This window comes from Ricinus communis, chromosome 8 (genome assembly GCF_019578655.1).
Source record: "Ricinus communis isolate WT05 ecotype wild-type chromosome 8, ASM1957865v1, whole genome shotgun sequence".
Lineage (NCBI taxonomy): Eukaryota > Viridiplantae > Streptophyta > Magnoliopsida > Malpighiales > Euphorbiaceae > Ricinus > Ricinus communis.
Genome location: NC_063263.1, coordinates 17940040 through 17966262, shown reverse-complemented (window position 1 = coordinate 17966262; position 26223 = coordinate 17940040). Strand labels below are relative to the sequence as shown.

At 31.7% G+C, this 26223-nt stretch overlaps 4 protein-coding genes across 5 annotated transcripts; 3 read left to right on the top strand and 1 right to left on the bottom strand.

Moving 5' to 3' along the window:
• Positions 1-2847: 2847 nt before the first annotated feature.
• LOC8281878 (osmotin-like protein) lies at positions 2848-3845 on the top strand. The gene has a single exon (XM_002531318.3). The coding sequence runs from the start codon at positions 2935-2937 to the stop codon at positions 3697-3699; it is 765 nt and encodes a 254-aa protein (XP_002531364.1). The 5' UTR covers positions 2848-2934; the 3' UTR covers positions 3700-3845.
• An 8118-nt stretch (positions 3846-11963) lies between these two features.
• Positions 11964-16989, top strand: LOC8281879 (ubiquitin-conjugating enzyme E2 7). Its single transcript, XM_015726722.3, has 6 exons — positions 11964-12238; positions 12371-12473; positions 13219-13316; positions 13427-13527; positions 15625-15702; positions 16665-16989. Exons 1-6 carry the CDS (start codon positions 12196-12198, stop codon positions 16740-16742), a joined length of 501 nt encoding a protein of 166 aa, XP_015582208.1. The 5' UTR covers positions 11964-12195; the 3' UTR covers positions 16743-16989.
• A 2695-nt stretch (positions 16990-19684) lies between these two features.
• On the top strand, positions 19685-24053 carry LOC8281880 (leucine--tRNA ligase, cytoplasmic). Of its 2 annotated transcripts, none has more exons than XM_015726720.3 (3): positions 19685-19926; positions 20068-23355; positions 23528-24053. In XM_015726720.3, exons 2-3 carry the CDS (start codon positions 20096-20098, stop codon positions 23529-23531), a joined length of 3264 nt encoding a protein of 1087 aa, XP_015582206.1. In that variant the 5' UTR covers positions 19685-19926; positions 20068-20095; the 3' UTR covers positions 23532-24053. The 2 variants fall into 2 exon arrangements, with proteins under 2 accessions (XP_015582206.1, XP_002531366.1); XM_002531320.4 differs by having other exon boundaries at positions 19686-19926; positions 20077-23355.
• A 566-nt stretch (positions 24054-24619) lies between these two features.
• LOC8281881 lies at positions 24620-25415 on the bottom strand. Its single transcript, XM_002531321.3, has 3 exons — positions 25190-25415; positions 24921-25083; positions 24620-24832 (listed from the first exon to the last, which is right to left on the bottom strand). The coding sequence occupies exons 1-3, from the start codon at positions 25318-25320 to the stop codon at positions 24692-24694; spliced, it is 435 nt and encodes a 144-aa protein (XP_002531367.1). The 5' UTR covers positions 25321-25415; the 3' UTR covers positions 24620-24691.
• Positions 25416-26223: the final 808 nt, after the last annotated feature.

Below are 26223 nucleotides of genomic sequence, written 5' to 3'. Positions count from 1 at the left end.
TAGATAAAAGTTAAAGTTTATCCTTTCTTTTTTCTTTTTCCCCTTTTCTTCGTATGTTTGATTCTCTCCTTGACCGATGGAATGTGAAATGAAATACTAATCTTCAGCTAAAAAGCAACAAAAAGAGAAGAGAAATAGGTTACAATTTTGAATATATAGAAAAGGAAAACAAAGAAAAGGACAGTGAATCGACTTTAGTTTTGAATGTAGAAACCGACATGGACCTCGTATCTTCTTCTTCTTTCCGTCTTCCTTTCGCCAGAGTTTTTGTCGCTACTCTTCGCTCTCTCTCTCAGGAGCTCTCTATCCCAATATACAAATCCTTTTTTTCTTTTTATTTTCTCCTTCTTTTTTACATTCTGAAATCTTTGTGTTACATATAAAGTAAAATATGTTTATAGAGAATAAAATTTATAGTTATAAAAAATTATAAATATTAAATTTTGTAAAATATAGTACTAATTTTATAGATAAAATAAAATAAAATAAAATAATATATATAATATAATATAATATGATATAAATATTTTTTTAAAATATATATATAAATATTATCATATAAAAAAATACTTTTTTAAAATAAATTTCAAAACATTTAAATTATTATAATAAAAATTTTAATTTTATTTATAATTAGACTAAATTAGAACTATAATGTTTTTATAGTATGCAGCTGTTATTTCTATACAAAAAATTACTATAAAAAGATATCACTTTATTATATATTATTTTTATTATTATTATTATTTAAAACAATATAAAATATATCCAACTAGACTATCAATTTAAAATTAATTATTAAAGCATTATCTTTTAAATTGATATAATAACAATCTTAATAAAATCTCGGTGAATAATTAATTGGATTTTTTTGGGGAAGAGTTTTAAACTAAAAAACTTTCTGATTTTGTTTAGGGCACAGAAACAGCACTGGTGTTTAAAAAAGGGTCAAAAATCTCCACTGTTCATATGTTCTTTTGGCCTTTTGTCCTTGGAGTATGTTGACCTGCCAATAATAATAGGCAGGGAGAGCAGCTGCAGGCAGAAACATTTGGTGAGAAAGTAAGAAAAAGGAAAAATTACACTTTTTACCCCTGCATTTTTATTTGTACACATTTAGTTCCTGCATTTTTAGTTTTATTAATATTAGATCTTTTTGTAACAATAAGTTAATGTGTGTGACATAAGTTCAGTTAATGAAAATATGAAGAATTTTTTAAGTTTTCTATATTAGATTTTTTTAATATATTTTCTCCTATATTTTTATTTTTAACGATATTGTCCCCTCAGTTTTTTATTAGTATATACATAATTTATTTTTAATATATTACTAATAATTAAAAAATATAATTATTAAGATTATAGAAAAAAATATTTAAATGGACCTTCAACTCCTATAATATATATAATGTATTTATATTTTTATAAACATTTTAATTGTCATTAATATTTGTATATTCTATTAATTAATTTATGGCTTGACTAATTTTATAAATATTTTTAATTAAACCAATAAATAAAATTAGATTATAATAACTATTTTACTACTTATGTTATAAAATTTAAAATAATAAATTTTAAGGAGTTAATATTGCTAAAATTTAAAATACATGGGCTTAATGTCAAAAGTATAGAAGCTTAGGGGGCGGATGTTTAAAAAAATTTAATAAACTTAAAAAAATTCATTTACATTTCGTGTTTGATACACGTGCTAACATCTTAGTAAAAAAAGACATAATGTCAACAAAAATAAAAGTATAAAAACTCAATGTGAATAAATAAAAGTGTAGGAGGAATTCTCAAGAATTATAAAAATGCAGGGGCTAAATATATAATTTTCCGTAAGAAAAATGATTCGGGGGCAGAAATAACAGATGGGAAAGATCAAATATCACATGCTAAATGGTCATTTTGCATAAGAAAACAAATGAAACCCAAAGTTATTTTATTTGTATGTCTCTGCTGCTGCAACCTCTTCCAATTCTAATCTCTTTCTGCCTAATGAACTAATAATTTAAACTGGTTATCCCTTTCTTATTAATATAAAATTACAATAAGAGAAGAATTTATTTATTAATTAACATAATATCTCAGCTGTGTTCTTTGTGTTCCGGATTGGAAGGTTGAAGCAGAAAGAAGGGACATGAATCCTAACATTTCACGCTACAGAGGATGATGATAAAGAAGTTGCCTTGACAGATGCTAGAGGTTTCCCTTTCCTTTGGTTGCAAACACAACCAAACCCTCCACCTCTGTGCCCATTTGGAGTATAGTGTCGAGCATTAACGTGCATTTAACCATAAAAAAAAAAAAAAAAAAAAGCTTAAGCATTGAAAACATTCAAATATTATTTTTCATATCTAACGGTGTTAGAGATCCCACGCTATTAAGAAATACGACAAATAATTTATAAAAATAAAAATCTAACTAGTCAAAAGTGGCTGATTTTGATATTAATTGGACCTAAAAATCTATTTAATAGATTCTAATATTTTCTCATTCAATTATCTCTTTATTAATCAAATCAATTCAAATTTATAATAAATTAAAAGAAAAAAAATCATATGAACTATTCTATTCAATTATAGATTGTAACATAGACTAGTTACTTTACTTTTTCTTAATACCTAATTAATTTTACAAGTCCTTTAAGGAACATAACATTAATCGATCAGTTCGTTAAAGAAAGAGAGCAACAATTGCACCTGCGGTCCAAATTTCAAATAAACCCTTTCTTTCCAATGATTCAAATAAACCCTTCTAGACACATCAAAAGGGTCATTGAGTATTTTCAATTGGCATGGGGAAAACAAAACACGCCAAAGGCTAAGGGCCAAGGACCACAATTACTAATCCACTAACCCTCCTCCTTCGTGCTTATAAGAATCAACTTCACTCCCATCTCTTCTTCAAATTCAACTAACCAACAAAAAAATGGCTTATTCTTCTGCCGCTATTACTGCGCTGCTCTTCTACTCCACCATTACAACTCTCACCTCCTTTAGCCAAGCAACACCACCAGGTCTCATTTTAACCCTAGTCAACAACTGTCCTTACACGATCTACCCAGCAATCCAGCCCAACTCAGGCTCTCCAGTCCTTGAAAAAGGAGGCTTCCCTCTTACAACCCTTACTCACCGCTCCTTCCCAGTCCCTAACCACCACTGGTCCGGTCGGATCTGGGCCAGGACTGGATGCACCCACTACAACGGCAAGTTCCACTGCGCCACTGGTGATTGCAATCATCAGATAGAATGCAACGGCCTTGGTGGAGCCACCCCCGCTACACTAGCACAGTTTAGCCTCCACCATGGCCACAATGACTTCTCTTCTTACGGAGTTTCTTTAGTTGATGGGTTTAATATCCCTATGACAGTTACTCCACATGAAGGTAAAGGGGTTTGTCCTGTTGTTGGCTGTAGGGCAAATCTGCTCGCCACGTGTCCGGCTAAGTTGCAGCTGAGATACCCTGCTGGTCATGGTCCGGTGGTGGCGTGTAAAAGTGGGTGTGAAGCGTTCGGGACAGATGAGTTTTGCTGTAGGAATCATTACAATAGTCCACAGACCTGTAGAGCATCAAGTTATTCTCAGTTTTTTAAACATGCTTGTCCTGCCACCTTTACATATGCTCATGATAGCCCTTCTCTCATGCATGAATGTTCTTCGCCACGTGAGCTTAAAGTTATTTTCTGCCACTAGAAGACGTGAACATGAATAATAGTTAGTTGTATTTGGAGCGTCTACTGTTTGTTATGTCAAGTGAGAAAGAGAAGAGAGAGAAGAAGAAGATGGAATGTAATGTAATCTTGTATAATTATGATTTTGAATGATTGTGTTTTTAGTTACAGTAACTCTCTCTCTGGTATTATTTCTTATTTTTCTTTCGGCTATAGATGACTGGAACTGCCAATATAATCTTATCTAAGTTCAATAAAGAAAAGACCCAAAAAAAAAATCCTCAGTTCTTTTAAGAAGAAGAAATAAAGAAGTTAAAGAAGAAAGATGCAAATTTTGGTGTTAGTATTATCTGAAAAAGAAAAAGGAAAACACAAAAGTGAAGAGAAAGTGGGGATATGTACTGTGACAATCTGGTGGAGGGTGTGGATAATGATATGGGGGAGGTCCGATATGGGGCCGGAAAGGCACTGTCAAATTTCAAAAATGTGTCAGGTGTTTCTGAAACCATGAGATTTTATTTAAAAAAAGATGGTTTATTTTGGGTTTTTCTTTCTCGAAAATGCCTCTCTTTTTATTTATTTAGTTTTTCTTTTTTACTGTGTAGGTCACGTGAAAGGTTCTTTCTATTGGGGTACCCGATGCATGTCTCTTTGCTTTTCTTGGGTCTCAGACAAATCGGTACTCCTCTGGCTTTCTGCCAAAAGAAAAGTGGTTGATAATTATTTACGTACGTCTCTCTTAACTTTGGGGATCCTATGCATTATTTTATATGAAGATAACAAAAAGATTACGTACTTGTTTAGCCATGTTGATACTTGCCATTTTATATGAATGGTGAGACCCGAACCAAATCTAAATGTTAAATCTGACATGATTCACTTTAAATTATTTTCTAGATAAGATTTTTCCCATTATAGAGTATTATCCTTCCATAAAACAAATCTTCTTAAATCTAAGACTAAAAATATTTTATTGTTTTTTTTCCATATTGTTTTAACTTTTTTTTTAGAATTATATTCTTTCTACTTGTTTATTATTTTTTATTAATAAAAAATTAATTAAAATTTCTTATTTAAATTTAATATATATACTTATTTGTATAATAAATTTATTGATGATTATTATATATTTATTAATTTTAAATAATAAAATATGTATTAATTATTTAATATCAAAATATAAAATATTCGTATGTATATTTTAATATCTTATTAATTTAAAATTAAAATTTTACAATTTTATATTTATTAGTTTAAAACACTCATCCTACCATTACAACTCTCCTCTGTCTTCATCTCCTACCAGGCGACTTTAGCTGGAGGAGAGAAGGAATTAGGGCATTGGCGTGGCTTTCTACTACGTCTGATCATTCACTTCTTGTTACTGTTGTGATTCATGCTGAGATTTTGATTTCTTGAATGCTTAAGAAACCCTTAAAAAATAAATAAAAAATAAAAGACCTTTTGGAGTTCCAGACTGATGATCCATCATATGTGGTACTCGGCGCAGCATAGCCAATGGGCCGAGTTTTAAACAATTTTAAAACTACAATTGCACTTCTCTACTTAAAATAAGACCTAATCATACAACCAATCTAAACCTTTTGCTCCTTTGAGAAAATTATATGACTCATCCTCTTTTTTTACTAATTTATTTCTTTTTATGCTATGTTTATTTATATACACTTTTTAAAAAAAATCTATACACTAATCTATTCTATATATTGTTTTAAGTATGTAATATATTTAAAATATATTTCGAAGATACTCTTTGTATACTCAAAATAAATTTATACCGTTTAACTATAAAATTTAAAAAATTATTATCTTTGCTTTGAGAATACTCGTTACATTAAAGTTCACATATTTCATGTTTTTTTCCAATGTCCAATACGGTGAAGAAATTAGATATTATATCATTTATATAGAAAATAAGCACAAAACATGATTTAAAATTTGAGTAAAAAATTAAGTTTGAATCATAGTATTATATACTTGAAATAAACTCATTATATATTCATTATATGCTTTTTAATATTTATCTTAAATCTTTTAATTATTCTTTCACTTAATAATCTGTTTATAAAATTTAAAGAAATCACATGGTAAAATAATCTTTTTTCATAATATTATTCACTTTATGAAAAAAGTAGGTAACGACTTCAAAAAAGATATAGCAATGTATCTTGTTTTCTCCACTATATATTTGTAGTTATTTACACCTTAAAAGTTGGCAATTTTCATGATTCAAAAAGATCATAGTCCATACATCAATCAAAATACAACAGAGAAATTGAAGAGAATGCAAGCAATAACCAGCACTATATTTACAGTACATATATATTGCTCATGATTGTAGGCATCATGCAAGGAGGAAGTTAACCATCGGCATCAGTATGCATATATAAAGTGGTGCTCTGCTCAAACTTCATTTCTAAGTGTACATACCACTCCTATTTCCCTTAATTTGCCTTTTGACACATATTTCTCTGCTTCTTTACCAAGGCTCTCTGCATCTTCTAGTCTTGATATCTTAATTGGGGGTTTTAAGCAAACCTTTCGATAAGAAGCTAATAGAAACTTGTGATTTTGCTCAATCTTATATGTTGAGCTACGCTGCCTAGATGATTTATCAGATCTTATTAGTTAGTGGCAATTCTTTTTGTTGTACTCATTAATTAGTTGCTACAATTCTCTAGTCGTTCATGTACCATCACTAAATCTAATTGTATTTTGCTTGATGTCTGATTACATTATTATCATTTTGTTTTTATAGATGGGTAGCCTACAAAGTTCATAATTACCAGTTCTAATAGTGTTTAGCATATCTTACATGCAGATAACAACTCAATGAATACTGGCTGGCGAATTTTAATGGATTTTTAAGTCGTATTTTTTATGTGCTATAAGAGAATAGTGTGTTGAAGAACAAGTAATACTCGCATTAAAAGACTATTAGATTTCCTTTTTTCCAAAATAAATAGTAACAATGAAGTTCAATCTTCTGTTACAACACATTAAACTTGTACTCACCAGAATAACATTATCCGCTCCTGGGAAGGGATATATTCACTTTTTCTTTTTCTTTTTGTAAATTAATCTTTTGTACTTAATTGCAGAAATGACGGTTGTCTAGTAGCGGCGACAGCAGTGGTTTTGGTAGTGTTTGGTAATCTTCATAAAGCTAACTCATGCGGTTAGTATTTTATATGACATGGCAGCGTAATTCTTTTTTCTTTCTGCTGACACATCAATTTGGTTAAAATTATATTAAATTATAGAATAACCGACAATTTTAGATGAATTAGTTAAAATCGCACTGAAAGATAAGAGCTTAAATTTTGTTATTAATTAGGCCTTAAAATAATTAATTTGAAACAAGACTTACTATTAATAAGATGCAATTACCAGCAAACAAACGCCGCGTGATAAAAAATTTAAACCTCTTACAAATGGGTACAAAGGACTAGCATAAAAATGAGTGGGTCTAGCTAGTTGATGAGCAACTCCATTTACTTGCATTTGTTTGGATAAATTGCTTATAGCCTTTGAATTTTATATTTAATATTATATTATAGTTTCTAAATTTTAATTTATATCATAATATCCTTTAAATTTAAATTAAGGTACCAACCATCAATTTTGAATGTGTTAAATATATTTAATATATATATATTATTCTAACACGCCACATCAGCAATTCACTTTTAGTATAAATTAATAATATTATGACATTTGACATTCAACTTAAAAAAAATTAAAAGATAATAATATTAAGCAATTAATTACATCAGTAACAAAAATTAAAATCAACACAACTACTATTTTCTTTTTCAATTTTCTTTAGTTTTCTCATAATCCAAACGCCCCAAATTCAAATAAAAATGCAAATTGAAAATGAAAAAAATCTAAACAAAAAAATACATTAAACCATCCTATTACCAACGAAAAAATGAAAAAATATTGTCATTGTGGTTGAACCACCATACTATCGTCGCTGAACCATTGTACCACCGTAACACCGACCAATACTTATCCTTGCCTGTGGTTTCCTGTCATTCGAACACGACCAGCGTTTGCTGTCGTTTGTCGTCGTGCCTGTTAATGGCTGTTGCAACCCATGGTGCATCTGGAAATCATGGCACCGAGGTTCATGGCCATGATTAACTTTGCGAAAGATCTATGATGGATGCAATAAAATAGAAGAGGGAAGAAGGCTCGGAAGACAAGAAATTTACTAGCATCTGAAAACACATCTGATTAGTTGCTAAGGATGGTTGGCAGAGAACAATCTCCACCATCCTCTTCTTACGAGCATAGTTCAAGTGACAATCTCACCAATTAACAAAGAAAGATTATTAATAGGAAGGAATTTGTTTATGGCCATGCCCACGCTTCAGTATATAAAGGAAGAGGAGGAGCGGCCTGGTTGATGTCGATGAAGCATCTCGATCTCGCTGCAAATCTGAATCCTAACAGCACCCTTGTTGTTGTAATGATAACTCAAGATGATGCCAATGAAGATGTATGGTTACAGATTTGAGAGGTGGAGATGTTGGCGGAGGTTCTAGTGGCGGTGGTGGAGGTAGAGGAGCAGGAGCAACGACGGAGGTCTGAGACGTTTATCCCCACAGAAGCCTTGTTTGTTTTCTAGAAAGCTCCGACTTTTTTTCTCGGGAAAGTTAAAATTGTGTTTTAACTTTTTATGATTTATACGGGTTGATTTAAGTGGGTTTTAAGTATTACCATGCTAATTTTAATTTTAATAATATTTTTAAATTTTATTATTTAATTTAGTTTAATATTTTTTTTAAATGAGTGCCAATTGTCTTCGTCTTATTAGTTCATGTAATATTGACTTGGCATGGGCATGAAAGAATAACATGTAACTTGTTAAGAAAAAGTTTAACATGATGGATTGCCACGTCAAATTTCTATCCATCTCTTGAACAGTGTCTGAAGGAAAAGAGTCTAGCGATACCTAAGGTTGCCGAGCCTTAGCTCGATAAAACCTCATTTGAATTTATTCGTTAAAATAAACGAGTCGAACTTGAGCTTCATTTTCAAATTTATTTATTAAACGAGCTAAATTTAAATTTAGTAGTGCTCAACTTGTCTAATTTTGCGAATCGACTCAAATATTAGTTTAATAAATAAATAAATAAATAATATATTATAATTAAAAAAATAAAATAAAATAAATAAATAGATCATAGAAACTCAATTTTTATTATTTTAAAATAACAATATATACCAATAAATTATATTTTAATTATAAATATTCTAATTGAATAATTTTAATATTACATAAGCAAATTTTTATTTAATAACATTATTAATTAAGTTGGTATTTAATTATATATTTTTAATTATTATTAATGTCTTATCAATTTATTTTTTGTCATAAATTAATTTAAAGAGGATATTAAAATAAAAACTATGTATGAAAATAATGTAATTTTGTATATAATATAATTAACTTAAATTAACATAAACTATGTTGTTTTACTATAAAATTGTGTAGTTTTAATGTTGAATAAACAAGCATATATGTAAATCCTTAAAGATATTACTATAAAATTACGTAGTCTTAGCCTTGAATAAACAAGTATGTATTATGTAAATGCTTAAAGATATTTGAAAATTATAGTCTATATATTTGTAAATTAACGAAGTATGAATATATATTTTTGTAATATGCTTAATGCGAAGCTTGTAAATAGAGTAAAAACTTTATAGATTAACATAAAAGGTATTATAGTCTAGCTAATAAACAAAATATATTGGAGTAGAACTATTATAAATTAACATAAGTAAATATTTAAGAACTGTTATAAATTAACATGAGTAAATATTTTTATAATATGCTTAATATGAAGCTTATCAAGCTAGGCTGTTTACATCTCTAGTCCTGGTCGAATTATAAATAGATTTGGAACGAGTTTGAGATAGAATTCTATCGAATTTGTTGAATTTTTTTCTTTTTTTCTTTATCAAGAACTTAAGTTAATTATTTTAATTTATGAATTTATATGCATATTTTATTTTTATATATAATTTATTTATAATTATAAAATTTACAGCTACATATTTGGTAAGATCGAGTTTGCTTAACAATCTTGAAGCCAAGCTTGAAATCGAGCCGAGCCCGAGCTTAATTCGTTTATATAAGTACTGAGCTAATAATGAGCCGAGCTCAAGTTCAGTTCATTTATATATACTATTGAGCTAATTATGAGCTGAGCTTAAACATATCAAACTTACAACAAGCTGAGCTCGAGCTATAAAACATAAAAAAAATTATCTAGTCGAGCTTGAACATTGAAAAGCTCGGCTCATTTGCCCCATAGTAATACCTCAACTAAAATTAAAGGTTTTAGTAATACAAATTAAATTTTAAGGGTTATTGTGATACATAAGGCAGATTCAAGGGGCCAGTTGTGCAATTTACCCATTTATTTGCTAACAAGATTTTTTTTGCTAAATACATTTTTAAGCCATGAACTTATCATGTTCTTACAATTAACTCCTTAAACTTAATTTCGATCCACTTATGTTTCTCAACTTTAAAAGCTAGTTTTTTTTACTCTGTTAAAAGTCATAGTAAAATAATAATATTTTACTGACAACGTCAATTATAAAAAATATTATTACTAGTTAAAATAAAAAATCCAAACTAATCTTCAACCTCTTTTATTGATATTCAAATGCACTTTGAATTAAAGATTAACTACAACAACAATAATTGGAACTGAGAGATTTAATTGAACTATAATTAAATGTATAGGGAAAATTGAAAAAATGCAATAAGCTCACAGGCCTAAATAATTATTTAGCCATAATTTTTTTGACAAAGTTAAAAAATAAGACAAGTAATAAAAATATCTTCTTTTTTTTTTTAATTTTTTATCAAAAGTACGGTGTTCATTTTTTATAAGTTAAAATATCAAAAATATAATTTTTTAATTTTTAAAAAAATTATAGTTTTGGTTTTTTTTTTTCTCTTTTCTTTAATTGTCTTTTGGTAAAACAGCCCAAAAACTATTAAAGAACAATAAAAAATATCTGACAAATAATCAAGAAATAACTAAAAAATAACCACACTGTATTTTAAAAAATATATTTACATAGTAAAAACGATATCTTATAATATTTTCAAAAAATTCCCTAAAAAGTATTAGGGCAATGCTAAGTGAATACTAGAATTCTAGTATGTTTTTTTAATACACCATAAAAAACGCTGTGATTGATGCATTTCATAATTTTAGCATGTTTCTTACTATTTTTTTTTTTTAAAATACAGGGGAAGGGGACAATGCCAGGAAGAGAAAAACGGAGAAATTAAAACAACAAACTATTTTTAAAATTGATAAAACAAGATAAATTATAAAGAGCAAAACCACAACTAATGGCTTAAACAAAAATAATGATATAAAGCAACCAAACTAAGTAACATTTGTTAGTTCAAATTTTATTGAGAGTCATCATATAACACCCTCAATTTTTTTTTTAAATTTTAATACTATATATATATATATATATATTATATACAATGGTTCATAATTATTGTTCTCTTGTTAATTAATGAGATAATATATTACCTTTAAATACTTTAATCTATACTTTATAATATTTATAAAGTAAGCATTAATTAGAGTTTCTATAAGGTCACAACATATAAAATTCTAAAAAAAATAAATTTAACTTTATTATGAATCATATAAAAGTTTATTATAATGTCGAGTATTAATATAAAATAATAATATTTAATGTATTGTAATATTAAGAACTAATCAAATAAAGTAATATTATTAAATATTATTAAATTAAAATAATAGTTAAATATAATAAAACATAAGTGACTATATACTATTATTAGTTTATTATATATCTATTAATAAATTAGTGACTATATAGTGACTATATTTATATTTAGATAATATTTAATTTTGTTAATAAGCCTTAATTTTATACGTTCATGGTGGGAAATTAAATAAATTGGGGGCGAAGTAGAAAGTATTAAACTTTACTATCTGAAGCTCTTACTACTAAATACCAGAGGCACTTTCTCTTAGAAACAAGGAAATTCAAAGTAAATTTTCTAGGGCCGTTCCTACCATGACAATTCATACTTTCTCCATAATCCGACGTCGTACTAACAGCTGGAACCTAATAAAAGGAAGTAAAACTGGAACTTTCCTAGATATCAGTACCTGATTGGAGGGCTAACCTATATGCACACATTTGGCCGCCGTAGCGAATTAAGACTAAACCCATGTGCGACCGTCCACAAAGACACATAGCCTATGTCATGGCTCTTATAAGCATGTATTCACAGAGATTAAAGGGAGAGAGAGAGATGTATTATAGTCCAAATATAGAACCTTCTTTCTAGTCTATCTATCAAAATCTAATCTATAAATTGCTCAACGTAGTGTCGGCTTTTCACTTTCAATTTCTTAAATCTAGAACGTTCTTTCTTTTCTTTTCTTTTCTTTCTCTAATAATAATCTTTGATATGGCATCTCAAGCCAGCCTTCTCCTTCAAAAACAGCTCAAGGGTATGTTAAAAATCTTGTCTTTCTGTTTCTTTGTTTCTATTAATTTGTGTTTTGGTTTTATTTTTTGTGGGATTTTGATCGGGTAATCTTGATTTGTTTAATTGATCGGGGTTTTCTTTTTGGTGGATGCAGATCTTTGTAAACATCCTGTGGATGGGTTCTCTGCTGGGTTGGTTGATGAAAACAATATCTTTGAATGGAGTGTTACCATTATCGGACCGCCTGATACACTTTAGTATGTGTTGTTAATCTTGATTTAATGGGTGTTTCATATTGATGTTAATCTTGTTTATTGTGTTTGTTCATTAATTTTACTGGATTGGATTGAGGGAAAATGATAAATCATGGGTGCTTATTGGTGGTTTGGATAATGAAATTTGATCAATTGAGCTGAGATTTTGTTGAGAGTGGGTGGTTTGTATCTGTTGTTTGCTTATTTGAGGGTTTTAGCATGATCATGAAATTGATGTCGGTGTGGCTTTTCTGTTGTTGGTCTTGTTGAGAAAGCTTAAACTTTTACAAGTATGATAATCTTTCTTTTGAATGAACCCCGTTTGAGTTCCAAAATATTCATTTCTCAATATCATTGCTCAGTTTTTAAGCAAGATGGCTGATTGGAGTATAGAGCTGGTTGTTGATTTCTATGTGTTGGTTTAGCCTCTCAAGTATAATCTATCAAGATTTATCTTGGTGATGTTGTATTGAGTGTTTACAGTTGGACCACAATTTATTGTGGTGTTCAAGTCTTTGGTATCGTGGGATGTTCTATTGTTTATTCATGAACTGATTTCTTTTGATTTTTCCTAGTAGTGTATTTCCTGGCTCGTTTTGTCAGCTTGTTGAGAAAGTATTTTTCCTGTTTTTTCTTCCTATGGAGTTCGCTTTCAGCATATTGTGCGTGACTGACTAGGGTTTTTATCTATATTACTGCTGGATCATTGGGTGATGTTATGTTTTTCTTACAAATCTTTTGATTGCAGTGAAGGGGGATTTTTTAATGCCATTATGAGCTTTCCATCCAATTATCCAAATAGCCCTCCTACGGTTAAGTTCACCTCAGAGATATGGCATCCTAATGGTTGGTTGATTTTTCTATCTGTGGTATATTTGGTTACGTCCTCTTCCTATTGCAGTGTTGATGAATTTTTTATTTTCTTAATTTTATTCCTGTTACTGCTTGAATTGCAGTTTACCAGGATGGGCGTGTTTGCATTTCAATTCTTCATCCACCAGGTGATGATCCAAACGGCTATGAGCTTGCAAGTGAGCGCTGGATGCCTGTCCATACAGTATGTCATAATTATGTGCAATTATTGTCTCCTTTCTACATTTTGTTGCATGAAATTTTGAAGGCAAACTTGGAATTTCATTTTTAAATTTGCATGTTTAAAGGATGGTGCTTATATTTATCAATATGAGCATAGATGTCAAATTGGGATTCGAGCTCTGAATTAATATTCTAATTTTCTTAATAAAGAACTGAATGCTGTGGGATTTCTTTTCTTCTGTTAAATGCTTGAAATCAATGAAAGTTGTACAAATGATCAAAGCATGAAATATTGAGTGGAAAAATAATTATCTGGTGATTTCTATGACTACAATGAAGGGATAGTTACAAACAAGACCTTGTAGTTACAGTTGGTTTCAGTTAAGGACCAAATATTTAAACTCTAAGATTAGAACCTTGAATAGCTTAAAAATTTCAATTCCAACACTAATGGAATTTTTTTTTGCAAGTTCCATAAAGAAACTCCTCACTATTCAGGACCTTACTAAGTTTGATAATTTGTAGACAGTAACTATGACCATGTAAGTTAAGAGATTCAGTGTTATATTTAAAACTGTAATCCAAGGATTCTCAAAATATTAGTTATAGAAAACTAATATTTCGTTTGGCATACTGCAGATATAGCTTGCATGATCATAGAAAACTTTATCTGTTTTCAGTTTAACTAATTGTTTGGGGTTTGAGTTTTTGACAATTTAATCAACATAAAATAAAGCAAATAAAAAGTAAACAACCAAGTAGTAACAGTTGCGCAGTACAAATAGAACAAAGATCAGAGAAAGAAACATATAACTGTCTGTCAATAGAGGAGAAAACAGCATAGGGGAAAAAAAAATGAAAGCCCATCTATGGTGGGGGACTGGGTCAAAATTTATGCCTTTATAGTTGCTATTCTTGGGCTGGCAATCATGTAACACAAGACTGAAGGAAATATATTGAGACTTGGTAGAAGGAGAAGGCTTCACATATATTTGATGATTATAGGCAAATGAAAAGTCTTTGTCTTTTTCTTTATAATTTTAGTTTAAACTCTCGACAGACATTTTATTAGGTGATTTTCAAATAAAAATAGGGAGTCGGAGGTGAATTTGAGGCTTTAACTAGATACATACGTCCAACTCATTACAGGTTGGACCAAATGCAAAATGACGGGCAAATGTGAGCTTAACTGAATGCAGATTGAACCTAATGGAAATTTGTGATTCTTCATATGGATTAGAATCGGTAAGGAAGCAAAACAAGTGGACCAATTCGAATCAAGAAGTGGCTTATTCTGACTAAAATTTTGAAGTTATATATGGACTCTGGATATAGCACAGCTGAAGGGTGAAATGCTCAAATGTGTATCCTTTGTACTCACATGCCAAAGAACCTGGATTCTGAATGGTTCTAAAGCAAATTACTGAAGCAAGGAAATATATTTGATTACAAAAATCGTTTTCCTGAATAGATATGGCTATGACTGCAATAAGCAAGACACTACCTATAGAATTTACTTATGCATCTAGGAGATGGTTACTGTATGATACATTTGGAGCTATTTGTGTCCATTAAGAGGCTCCTGAATATAGTTCCATCCCCTTGATGACCATGACCTTTTTCCTATCCTTGCACAGAATTTCATAAAGGAAATAATATTCCATGCAATGGAATTTGTCATCATCTGCCTTGATTTGTCTGTTTTAAATTTTGTTATTATTATTCATTTTTTCTTTTTACGATATATGATTTTCAATGGCCAAAACCCATTTGTTAGATGTCATAAAGACGTTTAATCACCAATAATTTAAATGTCAAAAAACCAATTATGTAGCAAAGAACTATGGGTATGATGCTCACAAGTGAAAGTGAGGCGTGCTTATCTTATCAGACCTTGATTAATGCAAGTGAAAGGGTTTGACTGGCAAGTGTATGGATGTATTATGAGATGAGTTGATCACCTCCTATGTTATTTCCTCTTTTGATCCTATAACGTGAAGGAAAATGATCAAATAGGTTATCTCCATTGAGCTGTGTGATCATATTTGTCAAGCATGATATGGCTTTCCATTTTTTGGCTGTGACTTTAATTCATAGTTGTGGGATATTGTCTGTGCAGGTTGAAAGCATAGTACTGAGCATCATATCAATGCTTTCCAGTCCGAATGACGAATCTCCCGCAAATGTTGAAGCTGCAGTAAGTGTTACTGGCATTATTTGTCTCCACATCTCTATTTGTAACTTAACTCTGTAGTGGAGTTTGTTATACTTTTCTTATTTTCCTTGGTGTGCTATTATTTCAAATGGATCATATATCAGATTAGCTTATTAAGGAAATGGCTATTGAGATCATATGCAAAGCTGCCAAATATAAATTAGTTTTTTAATCAAACTAGTGTTTAGATTGTTGCTTCTAGTTGTCTGTTGGATGGCTCTTTTCTGAATTTGTTTGACTGCAGGTTCTGGATAAAGATTCTCTGCTATTATCATGAAAGTTCCAGCTTATTAATTATTTTCTTCTGTTACAAAGTGTTTTTGCTACTTTATGGTTCCAGGGGACTTGCCGTTCATTGGATTAACTTGCACATTTGTTAAAATGAAATTAAATCATGAAACTGTGTGATCCGAACAGGATGAAGTGAGCTGGTAGTCATCTTCCTTGACTTCCTTCAGTGAACCTGAGGCAGTTTTGCATGTATATTATGTTTCAGAGAAATTTTGAATTGGGTAGTACAATTTTCTTATTCTTAGCAACCCCTTGTGACCAATGGTTGAATCCTATGTAAGAAGTGTTAGAACTTACTAAGGATTTATGTACATGCTTGTATGAGGGAAAGGAGTAATGTCAAATGCTAAAATATGCTAATCCAAGCAAAGGAGAAGTCCAGGCATAAAAAATGCTACTAAACATGGTCAAATAAGGACATATTAGATTGTTGGTGTATGAAGAATATTCTAACAGGGTCACATCTGTTTGTGGACTTTGTCTGTTCATCACACATCACTAAACTGCTTACTTATTGAAGTAGTAGGTTTATGCAGAGTGTATTTGTTGTCTTTTGTCATGATAAGAGAGTTAATTTCTTCCTTGGCATCTTTTTTACAGTCTAAAGGTGCTACCCAAATTTTTACTAACTTATAGTTACCTCTGATATGCAGAAGGAATGGAGAGATAGGAGAGATGATTTCAAGAAAAAAGTTAGCCGCTGTGTGAGAAAATCGCAAGAAATGTTGTGATCCTTCACTTATGCGTCTTCTCTGTCCGTGTGTGCCAAGAAATGTCAGAATTTATTATGGGTGGGGTGTGGGAGGGAGGGGGACGGGATCAGTGGGTAATTTGTTATCCTTGTAGAACACATTTGAGATTCTCACTCCTGTCTCTACATTTACCTTTTCCTTTGCTTGGTCATTGTTACAACTCAAGAACATTGTTGTACTTTAAATATATTTTGGTTAGTGTTATGCTCAAGAGTTCTTGTGATTATAACTTTTGCATTTTGCTGTTGGTCACTGTCGGTGTTAGCATGCATGGACTTTGTTCAGTGATGTAAAGTTTTAGGTCAGAAGCTTGGTTTTGCCTGCTGCGGAGTTTTGATGAAACAGGGGATTGTAGAATAGGGCAGACATTTGAACTTTGAAATGAAATATAGTCAGTGGTATAGTGAATTGTATATCAGTTTTCTCCAAGTTACTGCTCCAGAGTTTTTAATGAAGGGTCTTCTCCCTGGCCCCAAGGCCTTCTGTTTGTTGCACAGGCAAGCCAACTAGCCTTTCAATTGGTTTATTTTTTCTTTTCGTAAATATTTTCAGGAGCTGCCTTTTTCGCAAACATATGGCTTTGGAAAAGCTTAGAAAATGCAAGCTTTTCGTAAACCATAGTTTTCAAAAACTTTAGAAAACCAGAAGTTGTCCAAAAAGTTACCAACAATCTAATAATCCAAAATTTCAACCTCAAATGAGTTTTTTTTTTTTTTTATATAATTATTTTATTATTATTATCATCATTGTTATTTTATTTTATTTTGAAAATACACCTTATATTTTATATAATAAAAAATAAATTATATATAAATATAATATTTCAATAATTTTTTATACCAATAACAATAATCCATAAATATTTACAACATTTATATGAATCAACTATGAGCTAGCTGTAGTCCTTAAAAATTAATTTGGTGCAAGAAAAAGTTCTTTTACGCTTCTTAAAAGTTGCAAAAAAGAAGTTTAAATTAGATTAATGAAGTTAGATTCTAATTTAATCAAAATTGTTATGCGTTAAAATAACAGTAATAATAATAATAAAAATAATAAAGATAAGGAAAGAATTACAAATATAGAGTGTTAATTTTTTTATCTTTTCTATTTCATTGTTCAAATTATATTTTTCCGGTCAATCAAGTGGTTGGACTTATCAATTTATATATATTATGGTGTTTCTTATATATTTTATAAATTAAAATAATAATTTAACTCAATTTACACATAAAATAACTTAAATCTCCTTACTCATTGTTAGTTACATTTTCTTTCCCAGTTTCTTCTTTCTTCTTTCTTCTTAATTTTTGGTTTTCTTTCTTTTTCTATTTCTTTTAGCATTAAAAAACTAAGATGTTGTATTTTCTTTAATTACTCATTAAAAAGAAAAAAATTACTCATCATCTTTATTTTTTAAATATATATATTTTATAAAAAATTTTAATACCTTTCTCTCTCCTTTTATTGTTTCTAAAAATTATATATTTTTTAAAAAACCTTTTTCTTTCTTTTGATTTCTTAAGAAACAAATAAGATTTAAAAAAAAATAATGCTGAAAATGGATAGAAAAAAAAATGTAATATTATTTTAATTGATGATATTTAAGTCAATTTACTCTTCAAAATAAGTCAAATAAACATTTTAATCTGTAAAAGTGGCTAAAGACACTGTATTGAACATTTTTAACAAGATTAAATATTTAATTAAAAAGAAAATTTAAACATCAAAATTGAAAAAATAAAAAAATAAAAAACTAAATTTATAATATTCTCTAAAAAAAGTAAGCATGTCTTACCACACTATATCCTATATCTTAACCATTAGTGCCTTACTGCCTTCCCCTGTCCCAACAAGTGCAAGGACAGTTGCACAATTTTTCCAAAAAAGAATAATATCTACTTTAGGCCCTAGATTTATTGCTAAGGTCCAAACAAGCCCTTTTAATCATTTATGATCAACTTAACACTAAATTTACTATATGGTAGGGTGTTCAACCAAATAAGAGAAAAATCGAAATCAATTTGTTTGGTTTAAACTGTCTTGGATTAGAGATAATTTGTAAGTATCTTAAACTGAGTAAAAGTGTATCGGACTTGATTTTAAAAATTAAAAATTATAATCAAACCCGATCAAACCTGATATAAAACTAAAAGTTAAATTCTATATATAATACATGATATATATAAAATTACGTCATTTTAATATTTTATAATTCCAAAGTTTTTGACAATGTTCTTTTAACTTTATTTTACTATTTTTTTCTTACACTCTCAAAATTGTTATTTAGTTTTACTTTTTCTCATAAAAAAATAATATTGAATTTTAAACTTTACTTATTTAACTATATCTTGTCATCTAATCTAACTATATAATTACATGTAATTTTATTTATTATTTTTTTTGTTATTTAGTTTTACTTTTTCGAATTAGATTTTTAAAATTGAATCCGATTAAGAAACAATGAACTCAAATTTATTGGTTTTTTAACTTTATATATTGAATTTATTTTTAAATAAGTATAACTTGATTAATATAATTTGAATTAATATATAGCTTCTAAACCGATCAATCCGATTCACGAACACCTCTAATATATGGGCATATATGTGTTGCCGATAGGGTGCCAAATAAAGTTGCTCATGGTGGTACCAAAGGAGATCACTAAAAACGTTGGATTTATACACTTGTAGAAAAGCATGAATTTTAATTAGGATTTTGAATTGATTTAGAAAATATTTATTTTTTTAATTAATTACAAATCTAAATACATACATAAAATAAAAAACAAAAGCAATTATCTTTTACTTATTAAAAGAGACCGAATGTCAAGCACTCTCAATGCTGAAAATTAGAAAAAAATTGGTCAGTTCAATGCTAAATTGCCCATAAAATGTCAAAATAAAACTGATTTGGCTCTTAGTGGTAAGTTCAGGGGCAAAATCGTAGCTTATTTCCCATTACAAAAAAAGAAAAAGAAAATCTTTGGATAACCCTAATTCTGTTATAATCAAAGCAAATTCTTCACGAGCAACTTGAACTTGTAACAAAGCCGCAATAGTTAAAATACTTTGATTCCCGCTGTTTTATGTTATAAATCTCTCTTTCTCGATTGATCGCTGGCTCTTGCACGTGATGCCCTTCACCGATCGCTCCTGAAACACAGGTAAATTAAATTACTCTTTCAATTTACTTAATTTTGGGTTCACTTAGCGTTGTTGATTGATTATTTAGATGATTTAGTAGAAGGAGATTCTTTTGCTTTTAGCATCCATATATTGGTCTTGTTTACAGAATTGAGTTTTAGTTACTGCAGTGTGCGTCATTTTTGTGAAATGGCAAGTGAGGGTGGAAAGAGCTTTGCAAGGAGGGACCGTCTTTTAGAGATTGAGCAGAAGGCTCGAGCCTGGTGGGAGGAGAAAGATGTTTTCAGGTCTGAACCTGGTAAAGGGCCTCCTGCACCAGATGAGAAGTTCTTTGGCAACTTCCCATTTCCTTACATGAATGGGTTTTTGCATCTTGGACACGCCTTCTCATTGTCCAAGCTCGAGTTCGCTGCGGCCTATCATAGATTAAGGGGTGCTAACGTGCTCTTTCCATTTGCTTTCCATTGTACTGGTATGCCCATTAAGGCTTCTGCAGATAAGCTTCGTCGGGAAATTCAGCAGTTTGGTTATCCGCCTATCTTTGCCAAAGAAGAGGATCAAGTTGAAACACAAACCGTGCAGCTTGACAATAATGCCGATGCAAGTGTTCCATTGGATAAGTTCAAGGGCAAAAAGTCTAAGGCTGCATCAAAATCAGGAGGACAAATGTACCAGTGGGAAATTATGCGCAGTTTTGGGCTCTCTGATGCTGAGATATCAAAGTTCCAGGATCCATACGAATGGTTGAGATTTTTTCCTCCATTAGCCATGGAAGATCTTAAGGCTTTTGGCTTGGGTTGTGACTGGAGGCGATCATTTGTCACTACAGATATAAACCCCTACTTTGATTCTTTTGTGCAATGGCAGATGAGGAAATTAAAATCCATGGGTAAGATTGTTAAAGATGTGCGCTACACAATTTTCTCTCCCTTAGATGGTCAGCCATGTGCAGATCATGACAGGGCAAGTGGTGAAGGAGTGCAGCCCCAAGAATACACTATTATCAAGATGGAGGTGTTGCCACCTTTTTCTGCCAAATTGGGGCCTTTAGAAGGGAAAAATGTGTTTCTGGCTGCTGCGACATTGAGACCTGAGACTATGTATGGACAAACAAATGCATGGGTGTTGCCTGATGGTAAATATGGAGCTTTTGAAATTAATGAAACAGATGTATTCATCCTCACAGAGAGAGCAGCTCTCAACCTTGCTTACCAGAACTTCTCAAGGATTCCTCAAAAACCTAGTTGCTTGATTGAGCTAACTGGTTATGATTTGATTGGTTTACGCTTGAAGTCTCCACTTTCCTTCAACGAGGTCATATATGCTCTTCCCATGTTAACTATCCTGACAGACAAAGGCACTGGGATTGTGACTAGTGTACCTAGTGATGCCCCTGATGATTATATGTCATTGCATGATTTGAAAGCAAAAGCAGCTCTAAGGGCAAAGTATGGTGTAAAAGATGAATGGGTAATGCCCTTTGAGATTGTACCGATTATCAATATTCCAGAATTTGGAGATAAGGCTGCTGAAAAAGTTTGCATGGACCTGAAAATTAAGAGCCAAAATGAGAAAGAGAAACTTGCAGAAGCCAAAAGGTTGACCTACTTGAGAGGATTCACAGAAGGAACAATGCTGGTCGGAGAATTAGCAGGGAGAAAGGTCCAGGAAGCAAAGCCATTAATTAGGGCTAAACTTATAGAGACAGGTGAGGCAATTTTGTATAGTGAGCCTGAGAAGCGGGTTGTGTCAAGGTCTGGTGATGAATGTGTTGTGGCCCTTACTGATCAATGGTACATTACATATGGAGAAGAAGAATGGAGAAAACTTGCTGAGGAATGCTTATCCAATATGAATCTCTACTCTGATGAGACACGACATGGCTTTGAGCATACCTTGAGCTGGTTAAATCAGTGGGCTTGTTCACGATCTTTTGGGCTTGGGAGTCGCATTCCCTGGGATAAAGATTTCCTTGTTGAATCCTTGTCTGACTCCACCATTTACATGGCTTATTACACTGTTGCCCACCTGCTTCATGACGATGACATGTATGGAACAAACAAGCCTCATCCTGTTCAGCCTGCACAAATGACTGATGAAGTCTGGGATTTTATTATCCGCGCTGGTCCATTCCCCAAATCATCCAATATCCCTTCACCTGTACTTGAGAAAATGAAGCAGGAGTTTGAATATTGGTACCCATTTGATCTTCGAGTCTCTGGTAAGGACCTTATCCAGAATCATTTGACATTCTGCATTTACAACCATACAGCAATCATGGCCAAGCACCACTGGCCTCGAGGATTCAGGTGCAATGGGCACATTATGCTTAATTCTGAAAAGATGAGCAAGTCTACAGGAAATTTCAGGACACTCCGCCAGGCAATTGAGGAATTTTCTGCTGATGCAACACGGTTCTCTCTGGCCGATGCTGGGGATGGTGTTGATGATGCAAACTTTGTATTTGAAACTGCGAATGCTGCAATCCTTCGTTTAACTAAAGAACTTTCCTGGATGGAAGAGGTTCTGGCTGCTGAATCATCTCTGAGATTGGGTCCCCCATCGACTTATGCTGATCGAGTGTTCGAAAATGAGATGAATATTGCTGTCAAAATGACTGAGCAAAGTTATCGGGACTACATGTTTAGAGAGGCTCTGAAAGCGGGGTTTTATGATTTGCAAACTGCAAGGGATGAGTACAGGTTCTCATGTGGCATTGGGGGCATGAACCGTGATTTGCTGTGGCGTTTTATGGATGTGCAGACACGGCTTATCACTCCAATCTGTCCGCACTATGCAGAATATGTTTGGAGAGAACTTTTGAGGAAGGACGGATTTGTGGTGAATGCAGGGTGGCCTGTGGCTGGTTCTCCTGATCTCACTCTGAAGGCTGCTAACAAGTACTTGCAGGACTCAATTGTTAATATGAGGAAGTTACTTCAGAAACAACTCTCAGGTTCAAAGAAAGGCAATAAGAAGGGGGCTCCAGTGGCAACATTAACTGAAGACAAGATAACAGGCTTGATATATGTGAATGAGCAATTTGATGGATGGAGGGCAGAATGCTTGACGATACTTCAAAGCAAATTTGATAGCAATAACCGTACTTTTACCCCAGATGCGGAGATAATAGAAGCACTAAAGAATAGTTCTGTTGGTCAGACCACAGATTTTAAACAAACACAAAAACTCTGTATGCCTTTCTTGAGGTTAAAGAAGGACGAGGCTATTGCAATTGGGGCTCAGGCCTTGGATCTGAAGCTACCTTTTGGAGAAATTGAGGTCCTTCAGGAGAACGTGGACTTGATTCAGAGACAACTTGGTCTTTTTGAGGTGGAAATTTTGTCCGCAACCAATTCTGATGCTGTTGCTAGAGCTGGTTCTCAGGTTTCAGTCCTGAAGCAAAATTTTCCCTCTCCTGGGAAGCCATCTGCCATCTACTTGACCAGGTGAGCAATCTCCTTCTCATGCGATTTTCTTGCAACATCGCTGCCTATAGACACAAAGCTTTATTGTAGATTTAGTAGACTCTTTTTGTTTCTTATTTTATTTATCTTCTTCTGCATTTTTTCTTGGTGTTCTGAAATTTTGTTCACTCATATTCGTGCTCTACGATTACAGGTAGTAGACAGCATCCTCCAGAAATATGGTGGAAGAATCCTTGATTCGGTTACAGCACTGATATAATAGTGCATGTGTCTTGCTTTGGGGAAAAAGTTATTTGGAGCCCTTCTTGGAGGGATTTGCTGCTGGGGTTGGGCATCAATTTGAAATTGGCATGTTTTTATCAGCAAAGGAAGCATGTTATACTAGCCCAGAACTTGAGGCGCCCTTATGCTGAGCTGGTTATGATTTAGGCTGTTACTGAACTGGCTAACATATTGTGGCAATTTGACAATGGGTTAGAAGTTACTTGTTACAATCCTACACGCCGCCCTCCCAAATTTTCTGGTCTTTTGTTTCCTTTCATTATTTTTTTTTTGTTTTTTTGTTCTTTCTTTTGGGTTTACACAGGAGGCACTTGAACTTGGGTTGTTACCCAAATTGAGAAAGATGCACCTAGCTCAACCTGTCATTTTTTCTGTTTCCTTCGGCTTTATATCACATGAGATGCATATCCAGCTATAGTTAGAAATATTCATGTTAAGTCGTTTGTTATAGTGTGTTTTACGGATGAGAACAATTCGGCCAGGCGATCGTAAATCGGTTTCAGCGTTATACCGAGTCGATGAGGTCTGGAAATGATGGGCAACGAGAAAATGAAAACTTGGTTTCAATTATCAAACACAGTTGCATTGCTGGTTGCTAGTTGAATAGCTGTTGGTGTAACTGGTAGCTGCTTATTTATAATAGATTATGGCGTATATGAGTAATTTGAAGTGCGTGAAATTATCCCACAGTTGAAGGGCTGTGGTTTGCTGTTGGAGGGCAAGTTGCATATAAACTATACGAATCCTGCAAAATTTCCTTGCAAACAAATTAGATTCTGTAATTCTAGGCATATTTTTGTTTTCCTAGTATCTGCTATAATATAAGCTTTCATAATACTTTGACTTAATGGCACAATTACGAGCTTCAAATACAACATCTTGAACCACTTCATTTTACATAAAATTGTGGTCTACTTTTGTTAAAAAACAATTAAGATGATACTCTTCATGAAAATATTACGTAATAATTTGAATGGCCTACCACTTGTGGAAGAAAAGAAAATCTCTGAATATTATTATTATTACTATTTATAAATGATCCATCCCTAAATACAAAAAGAAAAAATACATAAAATCAGTCCTGCTTTGCAGGTTTAGAGACGTAGCTTCCCATTCTCACAACAATTCCATCTAAATCACGCACGTATCCAACTCTCTGTCCCCATTGTTTTTCCTCCGGCTCGCTCACCGGCGCCGCCCCATTTTCCACAGCCCTCTATTCCAGACCCAAAACCGGGATAATAAATCATGTATTATATATATAAATAAGTAAAATTAATACACATGACATGAGATCATTTTACCTTATAAGCAACGTCTACATCTGCATAGGCGAAGCAAACCTCAATCGGGGCTCGCTCGCGTCCAAAGTGAGGAGTCCTCACTGTACCACTTAGATCATCAGTCTCATGCTGGTGGATAGGAGTGAAAGCTATGGTGGTCTGCCCACTTTCCAGCTCTCCCCATCTATTTCATCATCATCATCGTCATCATCCAAATTAATACTAATTCACCAATCAACCCACCAGAAAGAAAGAATGAACACTTTGCCTGCTGGGAGAGGTATACGTACCTATGAGAATCGTCTAGGCGACGAACATGGTATCCAAAAGCTCTGGCGTAGAAATCAACAGACCTGGCTACATCCTTTACGTACACAACCGTGTAGGCAAATGCTGGGTTCAGATTAGACGATGCCATCATATTTTGGGCCACTTTCTTCCTTGATTTGAACTGTTCTTGTTTATCAAAAAGAAGTCTTTGAGTTTTTTTTAAGTGTGAATGGGTTATGAGTTGTTAAGAGTTTAAATAGAGATGCTGATTTTACGTGTTTTATGGTCAAGATGGCCATTTACACTTGGCCTTCATGCACGTTTTGGGTCGCTCAGCTCCTGTCACCTGGCATTTGTCCTCTGCTAGGTTTTTCCTTCAATTTCTTTTTTTACCATTTTAACTATTTAATTAATCTTTCATTTTCTAAGAAATAGCAGGCAGGAAAATAAAAAACGCATTCATTCCTGCTGGATTATCATTATTAAGTTATTTCAATATGATTATGCATCTCATTAATTACGTATCCTGAGATCATAAAACTCGCACCAATCTAAGGAGTTTTTTTATTATTATTATTATTTAATTCTACCTACATGATGTATAATATTATGCAGTACTGGCGTAAAGTAGATATAACCTAAATGTTATATAATAAAAGACTGTAAAAGTATCTTTATTATATGATGAAGTATATTAATTAACTAATTAATTTGATTTGTTAATTTATTATTCAATTAGATAAAAAAAACCCAGATATTATTATTATATACATTATAAATTACATAAAACCCAATAAATATATGCTCGGTTTCATTGAATTATATTTATTAAAATTTAAAAAGATTTTTAAAAATTAATTATAAATAAGTGGCTATTTGATTATCACTTTTGTGACTTTATAAGGGAAAAGATAGAGTTATATTTAATTTATCCTAATAATTATTTTATTTATTTTATAATTCTATTTTGGAGTTACACTATGTAATTTAAGCTACTATATTTTTATATATCATTATTATTTCTATTAAACTTCTAACTGTTAGAAAATGATAA

Coding starts and splice junctions, on each gene's coding strand:
- LOC8281878 (XM_002531318.3), top strand. CDS start 2,935: ATGGCTTATTCTTCTGCCGCTATTACTGCGCTGCTCTTCTACTCCACC.
- LOC8281879 (XM_015726722.3), top strand. CDS start 12,196: ATGGCATCTCAAGCCAGCCTTCTCCTTCAAAAACAGCTCAAGG. Junction 12,239..12,370: donor CCTTCAAAAACAGCTCAAGG/GTATGTTAAAAA, acceptor TGGTGGATGCAG/ATCTTTGTAAACATCCTGTG. Junction 12,474..13,218: donor GGACCGCCTGATACACTTTA/GTATGTGTTGTT, acceptor TTTTGATTGCAG/TGAAGGGGGATTTTTTAATG.
- LOC8281880 (XM_015726720.3), top strand. CDS start 20,096: ATGGCAAGTGAGGGTGGAAAGAGCTTTGCAAGGAGGGACCGTCTTTTA.
- LOC8281881 (XM_002531321.3), bottom strand. CDS start 25,320: ATGATGGCATCGTCTAATCTGAACCCAGCATTTGCCTACACGGTTGTG. Junction 25,084..25,189: donor CGCCTAGACGATTCTCATAG/GTACGTATACCT, acceptor ATGATGAAATAG/ATGGGGAGAGCTGGAAAGTG. Junction 24,833..24,920: donor ATGTAGACGTTGCTTATAAG/GTAAAATGATCT, acceptor GGTCTGGAATAG/AGGGCTGTGGAAAATGGGGC.